Raw genomic sequence first — 24,940 nt, 5'->3', positions numbered from 1 at the left:
GCCAGCGATGGGGGGAGCGATTCTGGAAGCCGCGCTGCGCACTTCGCGTAGCGGGCGCGCCGTGAGCCCGCGGGGGCAGCGCCGCCTCCCCGCCCGGCGGCGCTACGCCGTTTGCGTAGCGAGCCCCAAGATGGCGGCGCGGTCGTCGTCGGCGGTGGCCGGAGCGCGGGCGGTGGCGGCGGCGCGGCCGGGAGCGAGGGCAGGGGTGAGGCGGGCGAAGGGAGGCAGCGCGTAGCCAGACCCACGAAGCGAGACCCAGAGAGAGACTGTCGCGGGCAGGCGGTTCCCCCGCGCCCCCCCGTCCTTCGCCGCCCGGTGGGTCCCGCCCGCCCCCGCCCTCCGGGCCGCGCGTCCTCCGGCCCCGCCGCCCCCGGAGCGGAGGATGATGAAGCTCAAGTCCAACCAGACGCGCACCTACGACGGGGACGGCTACAAGAAGCGGGCGGCCTGCCTGTGCTTCCGCAGCGAGAGCGAGGAGGAGGTGAGGGGCGAGGCCGGCCCGGGACCCCCGAGCCGCCCGCGGTGCGGGGACTCGGTCCCGGCGGGGTTTTATTTTTAAGAGGCGTCATTCAGCGTCGCTGGGAGAGCCGGTGCTTGGCACTGGGTTGGTGCTGTCCGCCGGAGCCGGGGAGATGCCGGTGGGCGGCGGGACGGGCTGAGGGCAGCGCGGGAGGGGGTTTGGCAGTGCGGGACCGACCGCGCTGGCAGAACTTCAGTGCAGCACATCACATGAGGTGGGCGAGGAAACCCGACCTCGGATTTATAAAAAGAAACTGGGATAAAAGGGGACTGATGGAGTGCCAGAAGTTGCTGTCCAGAGAGTTTGGGAGGAAGTGGGAATTAAAGGTGGATCGGTCGGTTTGAGAGCGGCCGCGTTGCTAAGGGGCTGCATTGTCCGGGAAGTTACGGCGAGAAACTTCGCTCCCGTGTGCGATTTCACTCGAGTCTTTGTTGACACCTCCTGAAGGTGGGCTCGGGGTGCTCCGAGCAGCGAGGCTGCAGGTCTGCCTGCTGCTGCTGCTGCTGGAGTCAGGCGTGCACACTCCGCTGCGTTTGCTGTGCCCGAGTGGCTGTGCTAAAGTCTTTGTTCTCCTGATTATCATATTTGTAGCTACAGGAAATCGGAAGGGAATGCGGACAGTTCACTGGAGGAAAGGCAATTAGCATGCATCCAGTTATTATTTAACGTGAAGGAGACTGCACAAGCCCTTTGTAACTGTGCTGGCCTGATGAGGAGTGTCAGCATTTCAGCAGAAATGGTCTGAAATGACAGCAGTGTGTCTGGTGCAGCATTCAGTGTAACTGATCCTTCCCACGGACTTCCAGGAAATGTATGGCCTGACCATGAAGAAGACCATCATTGTTTTGTGTGGTGATGCTGGGGGTGCTCAGCACGGGTGGGTGAGGGCGTTGGAGTGCCCTGATGAATCGTTCACAATTAGTGGGGCAATTTGCAGGCTCTTCTCCAGAGGTGCAAGCTTTGCCATGTGTGACTGCAGGGTGGCTTAGGGTAGAAAAGTACTTTTAACAGGTGCCTGAGGCAATCAGCATGTGACTGGTTGTGAGTTTTATTTTAACACACCTCGGTCTGCTGTGTTGTGCAGGCTCCAGCTGATCCTTCCAGCCCGTGGGAGCTGGTGACAGAGCCCTCAGGGTGCTGGGGACACCGAGGTGTGTTAATGGCAGGGACAGAGCCCTCAGGGTGCTGGGGACACCCGGGTGTGTTAATGGCAGGGTCAGAGCCCTCAGGGTGCTGGGACACCCGGCTCTGTGGCAGTGTCACAGTGCTGACCCAAGAGGTCCAAGGAGGAAAGTGAACTCGTTCCCGAGGCACGCTGGCGTGGGATGGATGCTTGCAGCAGGCTCAGCTGTCAGGTTGGTGTGAGGCTGAGATTTAAAACCACTTTTGTGTCAGTTGTGTCTCTGCTGTGGTCTCCACCTACAGTGGATTGAATTTAAACTCCTTCAGGCTCCAGTTTCTAGGTGAGAGCTGGAGTAGAACGATGTGTTTCTGGTTCCAGGCAGGGTTTGAGGGAGCTGGCTGCCTGTGCTGGTTGTTCTGGGACATTCCCAGGGCTCTGTGAGCTCCGGGGAGGTTTCTGTGAGCAGGGCAGTGCAGGCTCTGGGTGAGCTGCTGTCCCTGTGGTCGCTGTTGGTGGCCTGGTCCCTGAGCTCGCAGTGGCAGCTGGCAGTGGCTGTGCTGCCCTGGGACAGCTCAGGAGGGAGCAGGAGCTGCTGGGGAAGGGCTGCACTCCGGGCTGGGCTGGTTTCCTGGGATGTGGGATGAGGGAAGGACGGGTCTGGTCTCAGAGCCTTTGGAGGCTGTGTGTGGTACCTGTGGGTTCAGCCCTGAGCTGAGGCTGCACCCTCTGCTCCCACCTGTTACAGCCCTGCTGCAGGAGCTGCCCAGGAAGGGGGCTTGTCACAAAGACATCTGGAAAGTTCTTAGCCTGTCCCACAGAGTGAACCCCACTGGGATGGACTCTGTGCCCAGATCCTGCACTTGGCCATGGCCAAAAGGTGTTGGAGTTAAACTTGTGTCAATGAGTGAAATCAGCAAAAAGGACACCTTATTAATTTTCCTTTCTAATTACTTCTTGGGAAATAATTCTCATTTGTTGGCTTTTAAATAAACTTTGAGAGAAGCTGACTGGTGTCCACTCACTGCAACTTGCACTTTTTTGATAGCAAGGAAGGTGTTACCTGTACACATTTAAGTACAGAATATAAAATGACTGTGAAAGATTTCTGGTTTGCTCTTGGACAATAATACTTTTTAATGTTACTGACGTATTTTATTATTGATTGCTTCTATTTAAGTGGAAATTGAGATCTCTTTAAAAGGTCTCTCCAGGGAGGGGAGAAAGAGCCAGAGCCAAAGTATGTACATTAAAGAGCTATTAAAAGCTTAGTGTTTGAAAAGAAGAGAGAAGAAAAGAAGCGTGTTTTGATAAATAAATTAAACTTTCTATATTAAAGTTGGATTTTTCCTATGACTGTCTGTTTCTCATTACTGTTACTTTTAAGTGCTTAAGAAATAGTAGAACTTTAGTCTTGCCTTTTTTCTTCATTTCCTGCTATGAATTCAAAAATCCATTTTTTTCTTGTTTTTAACCCCTCATTAGTTCTTGAATTAAACAGTTTGTCAATGGACAAGAAGAAATAAGAGAATTCTGTTTACTCTTACAGAGGAGGCTACTTTCTTCTGTTTAGGTGTTTCCCCCTGACTCTTCAGTTCACTGACATATTTTTCATTGAAATCTTTGCAATCCCTGGAGATTGATAAAACACCATGTCCTTGGTTTGGTGTTACATTTGCAAATAAAGAGGCTTAAGAGAAAAATACTTTGTTCTTTTTTCGTTTTTGAGTGATTTATTTTTTCCTTATGCTGCTGGAAGTCGCACATTGTCTCTGCATTGCATTTGGAGGCCGCTTCTTTGGGCATGAAAAAAGCTCTGGAACGTTTTTGGAAGAGCAAGCATTGGCTGAAAAGATGCCTTTGTTACATATTCCTTTAAAAACTAGCACGGGGAGAATTCATTTCAACCTGAATCTCAAATGGAGAAAAAAAATTTACATTTTCTGGGCATTGTGGAACCCCCCAAATTGTGTGTGGTTTCCCAAACCACCATCCACATCCTTGGGCAACAGGGAGAGCTCGGGCAGCAACGGGATTCATTCAGAAAGTGGGAACACACTTCAGAGGACCTTCCAGCAGCCAGACAGCAGGACTTTGCCATTCCCATCTTTTCACATGGACTGAACTCCTGGAATATTTGCAGAACTGTGGAAGGAGAGTGAAGGGAGAGCTCCCAAATCCTGTGGTCCCTTCATTGCCTGGGGTGTCCCTGCCCCTCAGCATTGCCACCAGGGTGTTATTTTTACATCACACACATATTTTTTGTGTGGACCAGCTGTTCCATGAGGAAACATCCCAGAAAATGCCTCTCCTGGCCCAGTTTGGCCCAGCAGCTGGAGCCCTGCTCGGGTGGTGTGTGGCAGGATGAAGAGGCACCACTGGGCCATGGGGCAGCAGCGGGTTTCAACATGCCCACATTGTATCTGTGAAAGGACAAGCTGCTCCTTCACCACGGGCGTTTTTAAAGACTTTTTTTTTTTTTTTTTTGAGAAAATGCCTCGGGAAGAATCTTTTCTGAGCAGTGAATGGAGCCGGGAGAAGAGAGGCTTCACCCAGGGGCCGGTGCCCTGGCACGGCTGAGCCTCGGTGGTCACGGGAGAGCTGGGCCGGGTGGCCCCTGGGAAAGCCATTGGAATGCAAACGAACCTTTTTCCTTTTCCTTCTGGCCTCTCGCGGGTTTTACTCCAGCTGTGATGTAACGCAGCAGGGCTGGCATTGGAACCCCGTGTGTGGTGGGGATCACGAGGTGCTCCTGGGCTGTCCCCTGTGCCTTGGCTCCAGTGCAAACCAACAACAGCTAAAACCTCTCGAGTGCTTCAGTGCCGGGATGTAAGCGAGCCCAGCATCATATGATCATCCTGCTTTCTGTGGAATAGCCTCAGAATCCCTGTTCTGATGGCTGGGCTTGGCTGCCTGCTCCCATCTGCTGCATAAAAGGTTGTGCTTGAACCCGAGTGAAGTTCTGCTCTGTTGCTATCCTGTCAGCACATCTCCAGGGGGATAAGGGCCAGCTTGGTGTGGGACTTTCCTTGCCTGTGCCTCTCCTGTCCCTCTCAGCCCTGTAGAATCTGGAGTTTGTGTTCTCCGAGAGCAGGAGCATGGATAAACCTCTGCAAAACCCGGCTTTCATCTGAAAAAGTGTTTTGCCTTCCCACAAAAGCAGCTGTCACTAAACAGTTTTACAAGCAATTCCATGGTTTCTTGTACTTTTCCAGACAACAAAAGAATGAAAATTGTTAAATTTTCACTTCATTTACTGGAAGCTCAGCGAGCTGTTGTGAAACTGAAGAACTGAGTCAGTTTTGTTCTGCTGCAGCTCAGGGAAAAGTGATGACTGTGGAAAGAGGGTGTGCTCCACCCTGGATCTGGAGAAGGACCCAACAGTGGTGGCTGTGTCTGTTCTCTGCAGGACACTGCTTTGGAATTTCTTCCACCTCGGATCCATTTAGTGCTTGGCTACGAGCTGCTTTTTTAGCTTTTTCTCCTCACTCTGTGTGTTCTGTACCCCCTCTTTTTTTAAAAAAGCCCTCACGCCCAGTTGCCTTACTCGGTTCATCTCACCCTTCAGATAAACTCCTGCAGTGTGGAGACAGGTACCAGCATTTGGGGGTGCACCCAGCAGGGGCTGCTGCCAGGGGACCTTATCTTTCCATGGATGGACTCTCACAATCTGGAAAAACAACTCTTTCCCTTCTTAATAAAAAAACCCAAACCCAACCATGTGTGTGGACTTTTACGTTCTTTTAAAATAAGGAGAGTTGTCCCGGTTTGCTTGGATAGAGCAGAATTAGCAAACTCAGTTCTACCTTACAAATAGCAAACATCCGTGTGGGAGTGCTGTAGGTGACATCCAGTGGCTGGGAAACAGGGCCTGTTTTACTTTAAACACTTGTTCTTTTTCAACCCAGCTGAAGGACTGACGGCACAGAGCAAAGATCTCTCAAATTTTGTGTGTGTTTGTTTCAGAATTCCTGTCTGCCACTGGATATGGCACACTGACTCTTTGTTCTCAGAAATCTCACGTTAACCTGTGAAATTCGGAGGGGTACAATTACCTGCTGGGTAGATTTTTGTCAGATGTTTCAGGGGTTACCTCTCCTCCTGCAGGTGACACAGATTGATGCTGTGTGTAGAATTATCTACTTATATTTGAGCAGCTCCCCAGAGTTTGTGTGTGCTGTATGTCCTGAGTAGGGTGGTTAATCAGAACAGTGTGCAGCTGCTGACAGCTCTGTAAAAAGCCCAAATACCTCTTCATTGCTTTTTTTCCTCCCTTACTGAAAAAGGCACTTTACAAGCCAGCCTTTATCCTGGAAAAGGTGCGCCTGGACAAGTTGTGTAAGCACTGAGTGGTCACCAAACTGGTTTTGACAGGCAGAAATAGGTTCTGGGGTCTCTCTCTGGGAGTGCCCCTTATCAGCCCTCGGCTTCTGAAAGCAGCGGCTGCTGCAGGCGGTTCAGCTGCTCCTGAGGCATGGGAAGGCATGTTGCAGATAATTTCTGTGCTTATCTAAACCATAATTTCGCTGGAGGGGGAGGACTGGGGATTGTGTTCCTCCCTGGCAGGAGCAGGCAGTGGCTCTGAAGTCGCAGGAGCGCTGCAGTAGCAGTAACAGGACCTGTGGAGTTCTGGAGGCAGAGCAGCAGCGCGGGACGCGGTGATTTATTATTGTTATTCTAACCAGCAGCCTAAAAACCAACAGAATCTGCTGTATTTTTTCCTCTCTGGTTATAGGACTGTAGGTGCGATCCAAGCACTTGAAATGACTTGAACTTCTTCCAGTTCACCTCTTGCTCCCGCTCCAAAACTTGTGCTTTACTTTTGTCAAGTTCTCGAGTGCAAATCCCTTCCCTTTTCCACGTCCTGCCGTGAATTTCCCACCTCCAGCTCCTGGATCCCACGTTTTCAGTTAAATCCCATTATCCCACGGAGCCTGGTGCAGGTGCCTGTGCAAAAATAACACTTGTCTAAGGAAACGTATCCTGTTGAGGAGCTGGAATGCCCCTGGCAGGACAGGGCGTCATGGGCAGGGAGGGGTTTCTGGTGAGAGTGTGTGTTGTGGTCCCAGCTGCTGACCCTGGCAGGTGCAGGGCCGGCTGGATTCACTCCTACCATGTGCGAGCTCCAGAACGTGCCTGGAATAGCAAGAGGGTGGGAGAAGCCCTCCCGTGAGCCCTGGCGTGCACCCTGGGGCAAACTGCCTTTGCATTTTGGCAAAACGCGTGATTTGGTGGGGAGTCATCGAGGCTGTGTTGCTGCCAGGGAAATGAGATTCATTTTGCACAGCTTTGGTGACAGCAGTGTCCCTCTTCTCCCCCTGCTCCTGCAGTTCTCACCCCTTGCTGGTCAGAGGGCTTAAAGGTGATTTGGTGTGGTCAAATGGACATCTCACTTTTGTCAGGTGAAAAAGCATTACAGGACTGATATTTGGGGATTGGGAGAATTTTGTTAATTTTGAGTGAAGCACCCAAGGTGTTTGTTATGCTGGACACAGCACCAGCTCTGGAATCTGCCTGGCCGTGGGGCACATGGGAGCACAGCTCAGCTCCTGAGAACACACTCATTTTAAACTGAAACTTTGAAACAAAGGCAGATTGAACTGCAAAAGCCTTGCAGTCAGCCATCTTCTCCTCGCAGCTCCTGCAGCCTCTGCGGCAGCAGAGTTTCCTTGCAGGCTGTGCTCTGATAAATGATGCTGGAGTGGGAAATGAGGTGCAGTGCCGGGAGGTTTGTGCTTCAGTCTCCGTGCAAACGACGTGATTTATAGCTTAATGTTGATACAAAGCACGACAGTATTGATAGAAAGCATGTCAATATTGAGGGAAAGCCTGAAAATATTGAGAGGAAGCTTGTAAGGCAGTGCAGAGGCTGTGTCAGGAGCCAGCAGCTATGGATCAGCTCCTGGCAGCAGGAGGCTGCTGGGCCAGACCCTGGATTTTACATCTTGCCTGCTGTTCCCTGTGCTGGCTGCCAGCTCGCCGGGCCCCGGCTGGCACAGGTGGGGAGCACTGGCTTTTCCTGGAGGTCTGGAAGGTTCTCAGCCCATTTTCTACTCATGCTGTGGCCCAGCTCCTCGCAGGGCTGTGGCCCTTTCTGTCTGCTCCAGTGCTGCTGTGGAGCCTCTTTCGAGGAATCGTGTTCCTTACGGTGGAGCTGCTCTTGTTTTATTTATGGGTGGTGGATGTTGTTTGAATCCACCACAGCGTGGAACAGCCTGGGAATCTGCTCCTCTGTTCCACAAATGAGGAGTTAAATCTCTGCCTGATCCTGGTTGCCCAGTTCTTGCTTTGCAGAGCCTCATGATTCCTGTGAAAAGAAGACAGAAAAACCCCTCCACGTGGATACAGCAGGTTTGTGTTGGTTGTTTTAAAGTCAGCTTTGTGTAAGGGGGTGCCCAGATTTATCCCAGGGACAAACTCTTTACCCCTTTTCCCGTGGAGCTCCTTACTCCATGCAGCTGGCTGGGCAGCCTTGGATGTCTTGGTGTGTTTCCTGTCTCCTCCAGGCGGGGTTGGTACTGCTCAGGTTTGTTTGGGTTTGTTTGTTGTGTGCAGCTTTGAAGGTTCTTGCCATGAGGCTCTGCTTTGAGCCCCTGCTGCACACTTCAAACTTGGCTTATTTTTCTAAACTTTCTCTTTTGTGGGGGATTGTGTGGGAGAGTTTCAGCAGGGCCACCTCCTGCCTTGCCAGAGAGGCTTGTGTTGCTCATTTCCCTGCTTTGAAATGACATAATTGTCTTTGAAATCCTGGAAAACACAACTTGGCCATGTGACATGTGTGTTACCTGCAAATGCTTTTCCAAAAAGTCTGCAGGACGTGGCTCCAAAATCCAACTCCAAAATTCCTGGCAGGCCAAGAGTCTCAGTAGCCATTTTAAACACAGTTGCTTGGCAAGGATAAAATGGAAATATCTGACCTTCCTACGTGTTCTGGCCTGATTTAAAAACATAACTAAATTTTGGGTTATTTTTTGATAGCTGTTTAGATTAAATTAACTACTTTAGGATGTATTAAAATAAAAGTTATTTATGTAACAAAGAAGTTAATGAGCTAAAAAGTCAGCTGTACCCTGCACTGGTCTACTGGAAGGTGGTAGGGAGTGGAATGAGATGGGCTTCAAGATCCCTTCCAACCCAAACCTTTTTGGGGTTTGGATGCTGACAGCTTTTTCCTTGATCTCTCTGAATGCATTGCATGTATTGGGATCCAGGGCTGGTGGTGGAAGTGTGGGTTTTTTCCAACACAGCAATGTCTCCCCCTCCTTTGGAACTCAGCCCCTTTGTCTTGGGAGAGCTCATTGGTAGCAATATCCTGTTTGAAGTTGTTTTAAAAGAATGACCTTGTAGGGCTTGTTTCCTGCAGTCTCTTGATGGGATTTCCTTTTTATTAAACAGGAAATAGTCTGATTACATAAAAGTGTGAGAATGACAGGTTTTTCCTTCCCAGCAAGGGTTGTTCATGTTAATTCTATTCAGAAAATGCTCAACTGCCAGAGCAGCTGAAGTTAATTTACTTTGCCTCAAACCATTGTTTGCACCCAGAAGTTCCTCCTGGTGTGTTGCTGAGGCATTGTCTCAGCCCGAGCAGGTTTCCTGGAGCAGTCTGTGTCCAGGGTTCCCTAGCAGGTCCTTGTTCTCACACCTGGAAGGTGGCAGGAGTTCAGGGCTGTGAGATGTGCTGTGCTGAGTTTCAAAGATCTGGTTCTTTGGGGTTTTTTTTAATATTTTTCTGGGGTTTTTTTCCCCTCGAGCTGGAGGTCTGAATTGCAATGGGAAGTGGCAGAGCTGGTGCTTCCCTACCTGGCAGCAAAGGTGCACTTGAAATGGCTGTTCCTGCTCTTTTGTCTTTGTCCTCAGAATCACCAGCTGACCTGGAGTCAGGAATTTGAGTCCAAACTCTTTTGGGTGATGAGTGGGGATGGAGAAGTTGAGTGCTGTGCTAGGAAGAGGCACAGTGGCAAAGTGAGGTGGCTGGGGAGCCTGGCTGGGACTGGCTGCTGTCCCGAGGGCTCTGAGGATGAATGAAGTTTACATTCCCTATTTAGGCATGGCTTTCTGGTGGAGTTTTACATGGACTGGATGCCTGGAGGAAAGGAATTCTGCCTTCCTCTTGGAGAGGGCCAAACACTTGGGATGTCACTGTAAAGCACACGATGTTCTGTCACAACCTGGCCAGAGGATGGGGCAGGCACCATCCCACTTGGAACTGTGGAACTGAGGTGGCTCATGCAGCTTCATTTGTTTCCAAGATGAGATTGGTCAGAGAATTTCATGGTAAACCAACTGAAAAATCCTGGAAATCTTGTGCTTGTTTTTGTTTTGGAAATTTAATTTGAGTTCTGTAGGTAGATTCCTTTGGGTAATTAGTGCAAATCTTTTCATATCCTACTGGCAAATCACTGTTTCCCCAGTAAAGCCTGGCATTTCAGTGTCTCTGCAGTGTAACTCCCAAATGTCTGACACTGTTACAGCTGGCCTGGAACCTAATTGGACTGGTATGTTGGAAAGTTTCTGGAGCAAGTCGCTTTGGCTCTGAGCTTTGTGCCCATGAAATGATGAAGTACAGCAGGATGACTCTAATGAAGGAGCTTTGTTTGGAGAGCTGGACAACAGTATTAGTGTTGTTTTAAGTTTCCATCTCTGCTCATGGGTGTATTGCAAGTAGATTTAATAAGCACAGCGTCTCGCTGTTCTTTGGGACAGTCTGTAGCCAGTTGAGAGTGTTACTTAGAGTTTGTCTTGCTGGGAAGGCAAATCAGAACCTGAACTTCTACAGAGCAGAATTACCCTGGAATGAAACATACTGTTTCAAGAAAACCTGCCACAAAGCATGTGTATGGTAAATCCCTCCTGGGAAGAGGGTTGAACCATTTTTCTCATTCACAAAAAGTCTGTCCTTCCATGCAGCTCTTTCTTGGGGGGGTTTAAGTTTAGTAGGTTTAATATAGGCTTTTATTTTGCTTATACCTCATTAAACAAACTCCTCTAAACCAAAAGTAGCCAAATTCTGGCTCCAGAGCTGAATCCTCAGTGCCTGCTGCAGAAGAAGTGAGGCTGAGAATCTGTGTTCAGACAATTGCACACTAATAGTGCAGTGGGAGCTCCTGGGCTGTGTATGTGTTGTTAGTGACAGAACTGCAGGGACAGGCAGGGCCAAAGGCAGCAGGAGAATTAAATCAAGGTGCTTCTGCAAAGGGTGGAGGTGCTGAGCAGCATCTGTGCATTTGTGTTGTTACCTGGGGTCTATCCCAAGCTGTGAGAACTCTGCAGTGAGCCCCCGTGGGTGATGCTGTGCCCAGTGCCAGTGAGTGCTCTGGTGTGCAAGGACAGTTTCTCCTGCCGTGCATCAGGGCAGGGAGAGGCAGTGGCTGAGGTTACACAGAGTGTGGGAGCGCCTCGGTGTCGCTGCTGCTGGGATTTGCACGGCTGTGCGGATGGGGCTGAGGGAGAAGTGAGCAGCGGCAGGGCTGGCTGGGGGTGTGTGGGGCACAAAGATGATCTTCTTCCCTTCAGCTGGTGCCCCATCAGCTGTGTGTGCTCTCCACAGGTGCTGCTGGTGAGCAGCAGTCGCCATCCAGACCGATGGATTGTCCCCGGGGGTGGCATGGAGCCCGAGGAGGAGCCCGGCGTGGCCGCCGTGCGCGAGGTCTGTGAGGAGGTGAGTGCCTTCACCCTGCCCTGGCCTTCTCTGGGCTTGTTTTCATCACTCTTCCTGCTTCTCCTTGAGGTGGAGAGGCAGACAGGGTCACTGGTGATATCCCCATCCCACGTGGGAGGAAAATGGAGTCCTAAATAACAGAACATGGGAATGTAATTAAACCTCTCAGTTGGAATGAGCTTGTCCTTGCCTGATAGCTTTAACTGAAAATAAAGTTCAGCTCTAGTCACTTCAGTGTATATATAGTCTCTGCTTCATTTTCTATGTAAGAGAGCTTCAAAATTCAGCTGTACCTTTGTGGACCTGTCTAGTACTTGGGTAGAAGGTAGAAATAAATCCCTAGGAGCCACTAAAAGCAATCAAAATATAGGGACCTAGGTATGTTTTTGGTTTAGAATACATGGTGAGGTTTATGTGAATAAGTGAAATTTGCCATGAGTTACCAGCAGCAGTTCCTAAAGTGTGCATGGGTTGGTTGGTTTATTTTCTCTTTTTTGCTTGAAGCTCTTTCAGGAAGGAGATCAAACAGCAGATCAAACACAGATCAATGGGCTGTAGGGAGAAGGCACATTTTTCTCTTAAAGCTGCTGGAAGAACAATTTTTTTCTTCATAAGAAGTGTAAAGGCAGTAAATAGCAGTTGACTGCAATGTATGTAGAACATGTCTTTAGAATTTGCTTCTGAATATTAACCAATTGGGGAGATGCTTAGGTTCAGAAATGACTGCATGATTATAGATGGAAGGGCCAAGTAAGTTCACAGTTACATAAGGCAGGATTAAAAATGCTTTTGAGAGGGTTATAAATCTTTGGGCTCTGTGCAGAACAGAAAGCAAGAGCTAATTGATGGGACCTGGGAGGAAGCTCCTGTAGCTGCTTTTTTGAATTGTCTGGTATATACAGGTTTTTTCCTGAATTATTTGGAAGTACGTGCTGATGTCTAACAAAACTCTGAATATTCAGAGTGTTGGACTAACCAAATGTGACAGATCTCGAGTTGCATGTTTCCCTTTGGATGTTTTTATAATCTAGCAGTCTATCAGAAAGAGATTATACAGTCAAAGTTTATTTTTTAAGTATCTTCAGGTCTCTCTAATACTGGGAATTGCTGCTTGCAAATTTTATTTCCAGCTTGTAACCCAGCTCCTGCTTTTCCAGTAACTCGGCAACCTTTCAACTGCTTTACAAGCCAAAGTGAGTGTAACCAGAACAATAGAAATATTTTTAGCTGCAGACTCCTGCTTTTCAGCCCAAGCATTATTATTATTAATAATGAGGCGATTCGATACAGAAGCCCAGGGTTCATTCAAGAGGTGCAGAGTTTGCCTCTCAACCCTTAAAATAAATGTGCAGGGGCACTCCCTGCGCGGGCAGCAGCGCCCTGGGAGAGCCGCGCTCTTTCCATGACAGCTCTGCCTGGAAGGGAGCCCTGGCACTTCTCAGCAGCACAGGAACTGGTTTGGGCTGGCTGAGATAATCCTGCTCCTCGGCTGGTGTTCCCTGCTCACGTGGAGCCCTGCCTGCTGCCAGTGTAACTCAAGCCCTGGCAGCCTGGCAGGGGTGAGCTCTGCCCAGAGAGGCACCTCTGCCCGGCTGCTCCCAGCACGGAACGGCAGCAGCTTGGAGCACAGGGAGTCACCTGGGCACCCCCGGCTCACCCCCAGCTCACCTGGGCACCCCCGGCTCACCCCTGGCTCACCTGAGTGCCCCCAGCTCACCTGAGCATCCCCAGCTCACCTGGGCACCTCTGGCTCACCTGGGCACCTCTGGCTCACCCCCAGCTCACCTGGGCACCCCTGGCTCACCCCCAGCTCACCTGGGCACCCCCAGCTCACCTGGGCACCCCTGGGTCACCCCTGGCTCACCTGGGCACCCCTGGCTCACCTGGGTGAGGTGCAGGTGGAGGAGCTGACATGGACCTGTCTGACATGAGCACCCTGCAGCTGGCAGTGGTGCTGGCAGAGCTTTAGGGCTGTGAGGCCTTCCCCCTTTGGGCTGTTCTCGAGTGCTGGTGCTGAGGGGCTGCACACGGAATTAACCCCCACGTCCCCAGCCCCGAGCTGTTTGGAGCTCTTTGCTGGGTGCAGGGGGGATGTTGTTGGAGCACAGCAGGAGTGCTGGGAAAGACAGGAGCACCCACCCTCCCAGCTGGGAGCCCTTGCTCTCCCTTCCATGTGAATCCAGCTGTTCTGGGGTCATTTGGAGCTCAGGCTGATTTCTGAGTAGGTTTGAGCTCTTTGCTTCTCTCCTGCGACCGCCAGGATGACAGCAGACTGTCTCTTCCCAATTCATTCTCTTTTGCATGATGTGCATTTTTTTTCCAAAACATGCTTCCCTAAATGAACATTTTAACTTCTGCATTCACTATTTTAATTTTACTCTGTGTGTGTTTGGGTTTATCCATGTTATTGCAGAAATAATTGTCATCTAAAGTTACCTAACTTTTCCCTCTTTCTGTTCCAAAAGTGAAATGTTGATTCTGAGTGAAGGCTGTGATCCCTCTGTCCCAGTTTGAGTTCAAGTCCTTGTCCTAGTTTGAGGTGGTCCTTATCTCTATTAGTCTGTACCAGCACAAGTATTAAAGTGGACAGGTACCAACACTTGTCATGCTCCCTGTTGTCTGCATGAAATTGGAAGTGACTGGAGTTGTTGGGCATTGTTTGTGCAGAGTGACAGCAGACACAGCAGCTCTGGGTCAGAGCAGCCTCTTCAGAGGAAACCTCTTCTTTTTGACAGGTTGCTGAGAAGTGCTGTAGTCAGTTTTACAGAGCTGGGGACTCCACGTGTGTTCTAAAGTTCACCTTGTGGAAGGTGTGTGCCCTTTTCAAACAGGTCGTGGTGCTCATGGAGTGTGTTCTTTGCTTAGGAGTAAGGGGTTTTTGTGGGTGTGAACAACTGGTGAACATCATGGTTTAGAACTAGATGCCTTAAACTTATTATAGAGCCACTTTGGAAAAAGCCTCCACACTCATCTGTGACACTCAGCACCAGTTCCTTTTTCACTTAGAGCATTCTTCACATCCTGACCTCTAAATACTTAATAAATGTCAAATTTTATAACACTGCAGGAGTGTTGGTTGTTCTTTTTTTCATGGGAGTCAAAAGCCAGGTAATCTGTGCTTGATCTGTGATCAAACAGGCAATTGGTGCCAATATCAAGAATAGTCCATCACGGCAGTGCTTTGATCTGGTTGCTGGAACTTTTTTTTTCCCTCTTCTAAACATGCTTTATAGATAATCTTTCCTGTTTCATGTATTTTGTTAGTGATTTAGAACACAGATATTGATATCTTTCAGTGCTAAAATGGGAAGATTTTTTTTTTAAAGTACTGCAGGGCCCACAGATAAATGATGAGATGATGGCCTTTGAACCCTTCCTCGTTGGTCATACCCAGTGCAAGTGGTGGCTCAAAGTCACTGTCCCTTACCCTGTGTACTCAGACTCCACAAAAACGATTGCAGAAAGTTCTTCATTCTGGTAGGGAATTCCATTTCTATTTCACAAAATAAAGGTGTCATGCAGTACCAGATTAGATGAATGAGTCTGGCCCTCTCTGAGATGGCAGAGTTTGCCCAGCTGGCCTGGAATCAGCATCCTCCAAACGTGTCCACAGCCCTCCTGGGTGGGATTTGCACCTTCACTAGTGCAGGTCTTAGAGCAAAGATTTGGGTGTTCCACCACAGTTCTCTTGCCCAGCAGTAATCTGTAGTAGATGCAGGCTTTGAGCCTAATAGAGCAAAGTAAAATAGCTGAAATTCCAACCCACATTTTCCTTAGCTCAGATGGAAGGAAATAAAAGCTGTCCCGAGGAACAGATGGTGTTGCTGCAGGCTGCTTTTTGCATCTGACCCCAACTTATTTTCAGCTTTGAAACCTGAACCTGCTGTTCTTGGATGGCTTCAGTAATTTTTCTTTATTAAAACAAGTTGTTCCATGAGCAGCAGAACTAGTAAAGCTTCATTTCCTCCAGGTTTTTGTTGCTTGTCCTGAGCTGCTAGCCCACCCCTCTGGGAGCACTGGGGGTTTGAAGTGTGTGCTGGGCAGGCAGCTGGCTCTGGCAGTGCCTGTGGCTGATGTGCTCTTGCCAGAGCTGCCTTTTCCTCCTCCCCTGAACCCTGGACACTGATTTAGATCAGCAGAGCAGAGAAAAAGCTCATTTTGCCAGCTCTGTGGCCTCTTGTACCTGAGTGTGCCTTTCCCAGGGAATCCTGTAGTGTGATTGCCTTGCTTTGTTTCCACACCTGCAGCTGGAACAGTTGGTGCTGGTGCTCTCCTGCCCCTGCTGATGGGTTCAGGAGCATCCTCCTGGGATCCTCCTGGGATCCTCCTGGGATTCTCCTTGTACTTGGAGGATTGCAGCACTTGCAGTGCTTAGAGGGCCACAAAATCAATTGTGCTGCCTCTGCCTCATTGTCTGGCCCAGGAGGGCCATTAATTTACTATCAAGGAGAAAATTCCTGAGTCATCTGCTGCAAATTAAGATTCAGACCCTGCTGCAATCCTGGGTGAGCCTGGGACTGTGCTTTAACTCTTCAAGAAAATCTTGCCCATATAAAAGGAGAAGATGGGGAGCCCAGAGAGGAGCCTGGCAGTTCTCTTGCTGGTTACCAAGCTTGACTTGTCAGTGATAACAGCTGTAGGTTATTTTCTCAGGTGTCTTGAGCAACTTCTATGTTAGAAATTTGTGTGAGACTGTGAATTCCACTTCCATATTTGTTTGTTCCATTCTACAGCAACAACTCTCCTGTTGGTGTGGGAATTCAGTGCTCTATCAAAACCACGTGTTTGACAATCCTGTTGGTGTTGGGTGTCCTGCATGTTGTCTTTAAAATCCACTGTACCTGGAAAATGGGCTGAGAGAGGCATTGGCCCCCAGGAGCAGTGGCTGATGTGTTTTGCAGGCTTTGGTAAAATCAGCCCAATGTTTTTTTTTTTTGAACCAAACAATTCTTTTATGTCGCCATTTACAACTGCACATGAGAAGTTTGTGTGTGAAGCAAAGCTTAGAGCTTTCTCCAGTTGTGTGATGATAATTCAACATGATTTTTCTACGAGACATGTTTGTCTTGGCATCGTTTTTTGTGCCTTTTTGGGCAAATAAGACCAGGCAGGACAGAGCAGGAGGATCCTGGTTTGCAGACAGCGTTATTTCCATCATCTCTTTACCAGCACAGAAGGAAGGGCTCCTCACCTCCCTCTGCTACTTACTAGAGCTGGGATAAACTGCCTGGGAGGCTGCTTGAGCAGAACTCATCCTTCGTCTCCAGGTTGGCCAGTTGCCTGGAGATAAATTTATTTCTAGTCAGACTTGAGAGTTCACTAAACCATCACAACAAAATCCCTGGCTTCTGATTCAGTGCCTACAGGTAGGGAGAGCAGAAATTCAACAACCTTTTCTAGGAACCGGTGGAGCATTTGCTTAAGACAGTTATTTTCCAGAAATATTTGATGATGCTTCACCTTTTAATGCATTCCTGTCCGTGTGCTGTGAAGGTGGAAGCCTCCAGTTCCTCCCCGTGTTTCTGCTGCCTGTTGAACACGGCCGAGCTAAAAATAAATCCCAGCGCTGAAGGAGTTCCTTGAGGGAAATGCATTTGAAGCATTTACATTCCAGATGCCTGGGGAGAGGGCTGAGGGCAGGTCAGCTGGGTTGGCACAGGAGGTGGAATCACAAAGGTCAGCGGGCTGTGCCCGGCCCGTCCTGCGCACGCGGGCACCGACCCGCCTGGAATTGCTGCTGCTCGCTCCAGAAATAGCCCAGAGTCACAGGCTGGGAGGCACCTCTGGCCGAGCAGGATGGCACAAGTACTGGTGAGACAATAAAGCTGGTGTCCAAAAATGAAACGGGAGATTCAGTTGATTCACTTCCTAGAAGTGGAGCGCGTTACCAAAAAGATTTCGAGATTTTTTGTGACTGCTCGGTGAGGGAGCTCCAAACCCTTTGCTCCGGGGGCAGTTCCACATCAGCAGCCTGGAAGCAGGAGTGAGGTGTTCTCTGGCTGGATTCTCTGGTACCTGTTCATACAGTAGGCTGGAACTTAATCAGGAAAATTGTCTCATTAAAGAAAGTTCTTCCTTTCTGACAGCACTGTGCGGCAGCTGGTCAGTAGGACAGAGAATTTGTCTTATCATTAATGTGACTCAAACCCCTTTTTTTTTTTTTTTTGTTCAAAAAAAGAGCAGCCTGGCATAATCATATCTCTGTATCTCATCTGCAAGAGGCACAATTTCCCTGGGCTGTTCATGGGATGTGTTCCAGCTGCTGGAGATGGAGCCGACTCTACCTCCCAGTTGTGGCTGGGTCGTGTGCCAGGCTGTGTGGGTTGGTTCAGACCTGTTAAATCATGGAGCAAGATCTCATCTTGTCTGTAGCACTTGAGTTCCAACCATTTACAGTCATAAAACAGAGGGAATATAAAGCCAGGGCAGGAGAGTGGGCTGGGATTTTGCACAGAGAGCTGAGGAGGGTGGGGAGGGAGGCAGCAGAGAGGTGCCAAAAGGGACACCAAATGTGATGGAGTGGTACATCCTCAGTAGTATTCAAACAGACAAAACTGTTGCTTAGATCTCTTGATTTGTGCCTCTGCTTGATTCAAGAGCTTTATTTCAGTGTGCATCTGCCCTTTGTGTTGTATCCAAACCTCTCTAGTTCCTGCTGCCAGGGCCACATCACAGCATTTTGTGTTTATGTTAGCTTGTTTCAGGTGTGTGCAGGACACCCCTGAAATACCTGGGAGCTTTCACATCACTCTTGGGGTGTAGGTGAATATCTTACACATACTTTATTTCCTTAAACTCTGATTTTGAAGGGGTAAAACTGCCAAACCCCAAAGCCAATGTTCCCCTTGCTCAGGCTGTAATAACCTGCATAGAAGATTCAGGTCACGAGGACTGTATTGGTATGCAAGGAGTAACTCCTCAAATATTTCTTCTTCCTCCTGATTGAATTCAAAATTGTTTGAATGTAGGAAAACAAGAGAAAAAAACCCTGGGAATGCTTGGACATTGAGGATACATTTCTGTTTTTTGCCTTGTGACTGTCTTGGTTTAAGACGAGCAGAATTTTAGAGCGTTTGCTTTCCGTCCTAAAGGAACTGGTCCTGCACAACAAGTAGGACACATGTACTGAGCTGTTGTTAAAGCATGTTTCTTTTCTCTTTGAACTTCCCTAGGCTGGAGTGAAAGGGACGTTAGGAAGATTAGTGGGAATTTTTGAGGTAAGTTTCAGACGTGGACACTGTGAAATTTTGTTGCAAAAAATCATCTTGGAGTAACAATGGCTCTGCAGGGTTGTGGAGTGAACCTCACTGGTAAATAAAAACACAGTTCTGATCTGTGCAAGGGGCACTTCAGTGAAATCACTGGTGGTAACTGGTGTGGCTGAATATTCTTGGTGCTGCCAAAAGCAGGGGAGTGGAGTCTCCCCTTTATTTGTAGCACTCACAGCCACACCTGGCATCAACATATACTGGATACAGCTCTTCTTGCTGTTGTTCTGGCACTGACTCCTTCAAACTCATGTGAAATAGGTCAAAACCTTCCCAGCTGAAGAACTAATTTGTAAGCACATCAGTCCACAGATCATGAACTACACTTTTGGGTGTCCCTATCAACACTTTCAGACCTCTCTGACTTAAAACACAGCAGTTTTTAGTAGCTAAGAACAAGTTGTGCTGTGGCAGGAGCTGCACCCAAGGTGGGCAGTTTGCATCTTGCAGCAGCCCAGTGCCCTCCTAGAAGGGTTTGTGGTTGCTGTTGGTTGGTTGTTACTCTGTCCCCTTTTCCTTCCAGAACCGGGACAGGAAGCACAGGACTTATGTTTACGTACTCATCGTCACCGAAGTGTTGGAGGACTGGGAGGACTCTGTCAATATTGGTAAGCTTGGTGCATTAACTGGTGGGAGCAAGCCACAGGTCAGCTCAGCACCCCTCTGGGACCTGGGGTCTGTGTGAGTGTCACTGGGACCTGGAGTGTGTGTGAGTGTCATTGGGAAAAGTTGCAGCGCTGTGTCCTTTGGTTGCCTGGGAAAAAAAGTCGTGGTGAAATTGATGATTTGTCACCTCTGTGGCTCAGGAGAAGCCAATTGAGTGTCCAGCTGCCTCTGCAGCAATTTTGTGTTTAATTCTTGCACTGGATGGTACCAAGCAAAGGTGAAGAACTGTCCTGTTTGAGACTAGAGGAAATACATGTGAGCAGTATTGGGTTAATCATTCCCTGTTACCTTTGAAACCTTTGTGTTTAATTGGATTCTCAAGTGGAAATGAACCTGTTGTTGCCACAAGGTTTGTGACTGCATTTCAGCAAATGGAACATGACTCCCTTCAGGCTCTTGATGGAAAGACTAAGAACTGAGAGCTGTCCACAGGAGACTGAAGTCCACTTGCAAACTGATGGAAATTGGGTGGTGCTTGGTGTGTGTGTTGTGAGTTATCATATAATGAGCATCTGGCTTGAATAGAAGTTGCAGAAGTTGTAAAATAATGGTTTTTTTAATTAAGAAATGTGAGACGGGGGATGTACTGCCCTGAACTGTCCCTGGGGATGGATGGGAGCTGTCAGTGTGGGGTTGGAGGGGGAGGCCCTTGAGATCAGAGAACACCATTCTGTTGCATCTAGCTGATTTCTCTCTTTGCCCGCAGGAAGGAAAAGGGAATGGTTCAAGATAGAGGATGCCATAAAAGTTCTGCAGTATCACAAACCAGTGCAGGCCTCGTATTTTGAGACCTTGAGGCAAGGCTGTCTGGCCAACAACGGCACCCCGGTGATGAGCACGCCGTACTCCGAGGGCTCCGTGTCCGACATCAGATGACTGAGCACGTCCCTGCCCGAGCAGTTCCCTAAAGCAGACTGAGACCTGGATTTCCCTCCCCTCCCCGTTTCCATGCCTCCTCCCTCACACCAGGCATGGGCAGCCGCCTGGGGCAGAGCAAGTGTTCAGAGTGCTGCGATTTAGTGCAAGGTGGGATGATTTTTTTTTGTTGTTGTTGTTGGCTTTTTTTGCTTTTTTTTTTTTTCTTTTTTTTGGATCTGTATTTTGTAAAATACATTTTGTGCATGAAGTGCCCCTTTCCCGGTACTCCGCTCCACGGCCTGGAGGCTGCCAGCCCCGCATCTGCCTTGTGCTCTGAAGTGTCCCAAGTGTCCCCTTCGTGTCACCCCAGCCAGAGCCACTTTTTCGTTTTTTTTTTTTTAATTAAAAGACTTCCAATGTGAGATCAGCTCTTCAAGTCTTAGTCTGTACTGTAAGGTGCTGCTCAGACCCGTGTGGGGATTACTCGCAGCACGTCTGTATAAACTTTTTTTTAGATGGAGGATCTAACATTTTAATTTTGCGGGAGGTTTTTTTTTAATCCTGGTCTGCTTCTGAAAAGAAGGGTTCATAATTAATCTGTTTGCCTTTTGTTCTGTTTTTTAAACACACACATTCTGTGACAGTGCTAGTGGCTGGGCCAGTTCACTCCCCAACCAGTATCTCCCGATTTAGTGCAGTGACACTTGAAGTTGAGGGCAGAGTTCGGATCACCTGCAGACATCCTTGCAGCCATCCCCGCGGCTTTTCCGGCAGCTTCCACCAACGTTTCTGCGTTTCCATCCGAGGGAAACTGCACTGGAGCTGGTCTGGAGCCAAAACCAAACAGCCTCAGCAGCGCTGCAACAGCGCCCGGGTCGCTGCGGTGGGAGCCGGGGATGCAGGGGGTCGGACGGACAGACTGCAGCCAGGCTCACCACCGCTGTCCCCTGCTCCCGCCGCGTCCTGCTCGTGTCTCTCTCGTCCACATGCCTTACGCCGTGCTGAGCTGGACACTTGGGGTTTGTGCCGAGCACCGGGCCGCGCTCGGAGAGCCGCGCGCGCGGCCCCGAAGAGGAGCCTCCGGGGGGAGAATTCGGGTGTTGAGTCTCTTGTCCTGTGGTTCTGCAGCACTTAGGGTCGCACCGTGGAGCGTGCTTGGAGTGTGCCCTCTGTGAAAGGTACAGCTGCCTCCTGCAGGCAGCATTCCCGGGGCAGCAGCGCAGGAGGGCTCCCCGACGCGTTGGCGCACTCACCTGGGGGTTTGTTGTTTTATTGCTGTAAGTTTCATGCTGTCTTGATTTGCCAACAGTGTTGTCTAGTTGGGAAATAAAATGGGAAGGGTTGGGGTTGGGGTCGGGGGGTGGGTTGGGACAGGTACAAGTTTTGGGAGGGGCATTAATTAATCCCTGGCTTGGGACAAGAAGTGGTTGCTGAGTTCAGTAACTTCTCCTTTGTCAGAGCAGAGCCAAGATGTGAAATTAAATCTGCAGTACTTTTTTTTTTTTTTCCTTTTTTTTCCTGCTCTTTATTTAACAAAAAATATTCTAATAAACACTCACTGTTCTGGAGTTTTCTCTCTTCCTGAGAAGCGCTTACAATATGAAAATCTGATAGAAATATCCATGGAGCCTGGGACAAGGGGGAATGGTATCCTTGCTGGTTTGGCAAGAAGCTGTTCATTTTAAGATCCTTTTCTGTTCCTTTCCTTGTTCTCCCTGCTTTCATCGGTGTGGAGTAGCAAGGCCAAAAGCAGTGCCAGTGATCGCTGACATGGAAAACCACGCGTAAGGAACAGCCCATTATTCAAGGAGTAGCTCAAACCCGAGCGTCTGGAATTGAGCCCAAATTACACCAGTTCAGCTCACTTCAACTTAGAGACGAATGTACAATCCTTTCTCACTCTGTGCTGGTCAGCCTGAACCAAACTCTCAAAAGGGCTTGAATATTCCATCTGGAAGTGTCCAAGAAATTCCCAGAGTCGCTGTCCCCGTGCCCTGCGAGGCACCTGACACAGCCATCTACTGCCTTCAACGAGTCTTGGTCTCCACTGTACAGATTAGTATGTTGGAAAAATGCTTTGCAACAAAACAGCTGGTACTCCTGAAAGAGTAACTGCAGTTTTAATATCAGCAGCATGCACACTTTTGTTTTTAAACTAAAAATGTTTTTACAGGGCTGTTAAACTGACAATTTAGGGTAGAATATTGTTAATGACTTGCTAATGGCTTATTTGTTTGGGTCAGAAAAAATAAATTGTGCCAAGAAAGTGTTTTAATGTGGCATGGATTGATGCTGTTACCACGGAGTGGCTGATGTTACAGGGCATAACATGCCTTGGAAATGGCTCCTGGGGCAGGAACAGCCTTGGTGGAAGAGATGCACATTTCAGACCAGGCCTGAGCCCTGTGCTCCCTGAACCTCTCCCTGCACCACACAATTCCCATCTTCCTCAGCAGCTGAGGTTCCTCCAGAGCTCATACAGCAGTTGGAGTGGTTTTACCTAAACTGGTGTTAATTGGTTTGGGACTGAGCATTGCTCTGTCTGTGAGAGGCCCAGGGCAGCTGTGGGAGGGTGGCTCTGCTTCTGCAGCCCTGGCAGTGTTCAGTGTCACTGCGGGGCCACCGAGCCCCAGGGGATGAGCTCCCAGCTGTGCTCAGACCGGTGCTGTTCCAAGCTGCTGGTGTTGGACCGTGGGATTCTTACCTCAGCTGGCCTGACCCCTGTGTGAGGTGTCACTGTGTCTCAGCATCCCCTGGGAGCAGTTCTCAGCTGGCTCTCAGCCCGGCTGTGCTCTCTGGGCACTGCTGGGAGCTGCCTACCACAGAGGGTGTCCCCAGACAGCCAGGGAGGTGCAGCAGCCCTCTGCTCCCCCCTCCTGGCAGGTCCTGAAAGCTGCTGTGGGCTGTGAGGTGAGGAGGGGCTGCTCTTCATCACCCAGCTGGGAGAGGGGAAGAGGAAGGGGGAAGGGGGTCCCTCACCCATGGGTGCTGGGGAGGCAGCACCCAAACCTGCTGCTGTCTGCCCTGCTGCTGGGGGGAAGCTGGGAGCTGGGTTTGGGGCTGGAAGGAGCAGTGTCAGCATTCCCAGCAGCTCTGTTCCTGTGTAGGTGGGTGCTGTGAGCTCTTCCCTGCTCTCCTGTGGAGCACTGAGGCAGCTCGCTCAGCCTGAGCTGGAATGTGCCTTAAAGCAAACTCTGTAAAGGGAAAAATGAAAAGGGGCTGGAATCTGCAAGTGTTGCTGTTTCCCTTGTGTGGCCACAAAGTATTCAGTGGCTAAAAATGTGGGTAGGGAATGTCAGGAATCCTCAGTTCCCTTCCCGGATCCAGCAGAGGCTTTGGGCCTTTGCCTCAGCTTTTCCATGCAGAAGCTGTGTTCAGCATTCCACAGCGAGCAGGGATCAAAATCCTGGAGGCTGCAAGGTCCAGCGAGCACCCCTTGTAGCAGAGCTGTGGGTTTTCCTGCCTGTTCTCTCTGTTTTGTCCCAAATTAACCTGTTTGTGGTTTCACACAGCCGGGTGCAGCGTCCATCCCTGTGCACTGGGGCTTGGTCAGGGGCTGCTTTGGGGTTTCACCCTCCCAAGTGGAGCCTGTGGCTGGTGCTGGGGGAGGATGGAGCTGCACCTTCAGCCAAACCTGCCCCAGGCAGTGACTGTGAGGAGCTTTTCCCTCTGGCTGACCCAGGGCCTGCTCTGGTCTTGCTCCCAGGCTGGGTTTTCCCTCCTGGCTCTGTTCTCCTCAATAACGGCATCACCTGGTGGCTGCAGCCCTGCAGGGACGTGGTGACCTCATGGCTGGGTGTCCCTCAGTGCTCCCCGAGCCCCTGGCACACACAGGGTGGGATTCTCCTTTTCTAAGCTTGGAATGAACTAATCCAGCTGCTCTGGGATGCAGAGATCCTGGGGTGCTGTGCTGGGATAGTGTCAGGGGTCTGTACAAAACTAAAGTGGAGCTGGTGGAAAAAAAAAACCTGAGGTGGTGAAAAAGAAACTGAACTGGACTGAAGTTGTATTTAGGAGATTTATACATCTCTCTTTGGTGCTAGTCCATAGAGGTTTTTCTTTTCTGTTGTTTTGTTTTTGGTTTGGTTTTCTTTTTGGTGGGAAGATGGGAATTTTGATGTTATACTTGATGAATTTGCTCTAGAATTGCCTCAGAAACCTGGGGAGGTCTGAGAGTGTTTGTTGAATTTCCTGTGTGTCCTATTTTATATTTATTAAATCAGAAAATCTGGAATGATCACTTTGCATTTGCTGCTCAGTCCTTCCATGAGCTGTGTGTACATGGGGGGCTCCTGGCAGTCCCCCCAAATCAGGAGAAGGGGACCCCAGACCCATCTGAGGGATGAATGACCAGCGTCCATTGTCCAGCCTCCTGTCCACAGGCATTTTTGCCTGAGGCTTCTCCATTCCTCCCCAAAACAAGGACTGTCCATGGCTGGTCAGAGCTGTGGGGGTTTGAGCATCTCTGCTTTGTTCTGAGCTGGTACCTTGGACCTCACCTGCAGGAGCAGGTGTTCTGCTCAGTGCTGGCTGGCAGGTGCAGGACATCCCTGCATGGTTCTGACCTCTCAGCTGTGGTGTCTCCAGAAAGGCTGGAAGGTTCTCCGTGTGTGAAGCTGGGTGGGTCCTGTCACGAGGGGTTTCCTCTGTTGAGTTGTGTGTGAGAGGGAGGCCGCCACTGTCTTTAAAAGAGTGAAAAATGGAAAAAATGAAATTGGTGGGTGCCAGTTTGCCGAGAGTGTGGGCTGTAATCTAGTGCCAACCAATAAACACGCCAGTATTTCACACGGCTCTGCCTCTTGCCTGGTCTCTGCTTCCTAGGTGAACTCCGAGATTGGGCAACGGTGTCA

At 49.6% G+C, this 24,940-nt stretch overlaps 1 protein-coding gene across 1 annotated transcript; it reads left to right on the top strand.

Annotated features, from left to right (window-relative positions):
- Positions 1–93: 93 nt before the first annotated feature.
- NUDT3 (nudix hydrolase 3) lies at positions 94–24,875 on the top strand. The gene is made up of 5 exons (XM_039695918.1): positions 94–481; positions 11,188–11,298; positions 18,471–18,515; positions 19,090–19,174; positions 19,939–24,875. The coding sequence occupies exons 1-5, from the start codon at positions 383–385 to the stop codon at positions 20,106–20,108; spliced, it is 510 nt and encodes a 169-aa protein (XP_039551852.1). The 5' UTR covers positions 94–382; the 3' UTR covers positions 20,109–24,875.
- Positions 24,876–24,940: the final 65 nt, after the last annotated feature.

The sequence above is a fragment of the Passer montanus genome, unplaced genomic scaffold (genome assembly GCF_014805655.1).
Source record: "Passer montanus isolate IOZ18808 unplaced genomic scaffold, ASM1480565v1 scaffold93, whole genome shotgun sequence".
NCBI classification, from domain to species: domain Eukaryota; kingdom Metazoa; phylum Chordata; class Aves; order Passeriformes; family Passeridae; genus Passer; species Passer montanus.
This window is presented reverse-complemented; position numbering and strand designations above follow the sequence as displayed.

Bases quoted from the DNA above. Each gene is read 5' to 3' on its own strand.
- NUDT3 (XM_039695918.1), top strand. From the start codon at position 383: ATGATGAAGCTCAAGTCCAACCAGACGCGCACCTACGACGGGGACGGC. The intron at 11,299-18,470 runs GTGAGTGCCTTC...GAACTTCCCTAG, and splicing joins TGCGCGAGGTCTGTGAGGAG to GCTGGAGTGAAAGGGACGTT. The intron at 19,175-19,938 runs GTAAGCTTGGTG...CTTTGCCCGCAG, and splicing joins GGAGGACTCTGTCAATATTG to GAAGGAAAAGGGAATGGTTC.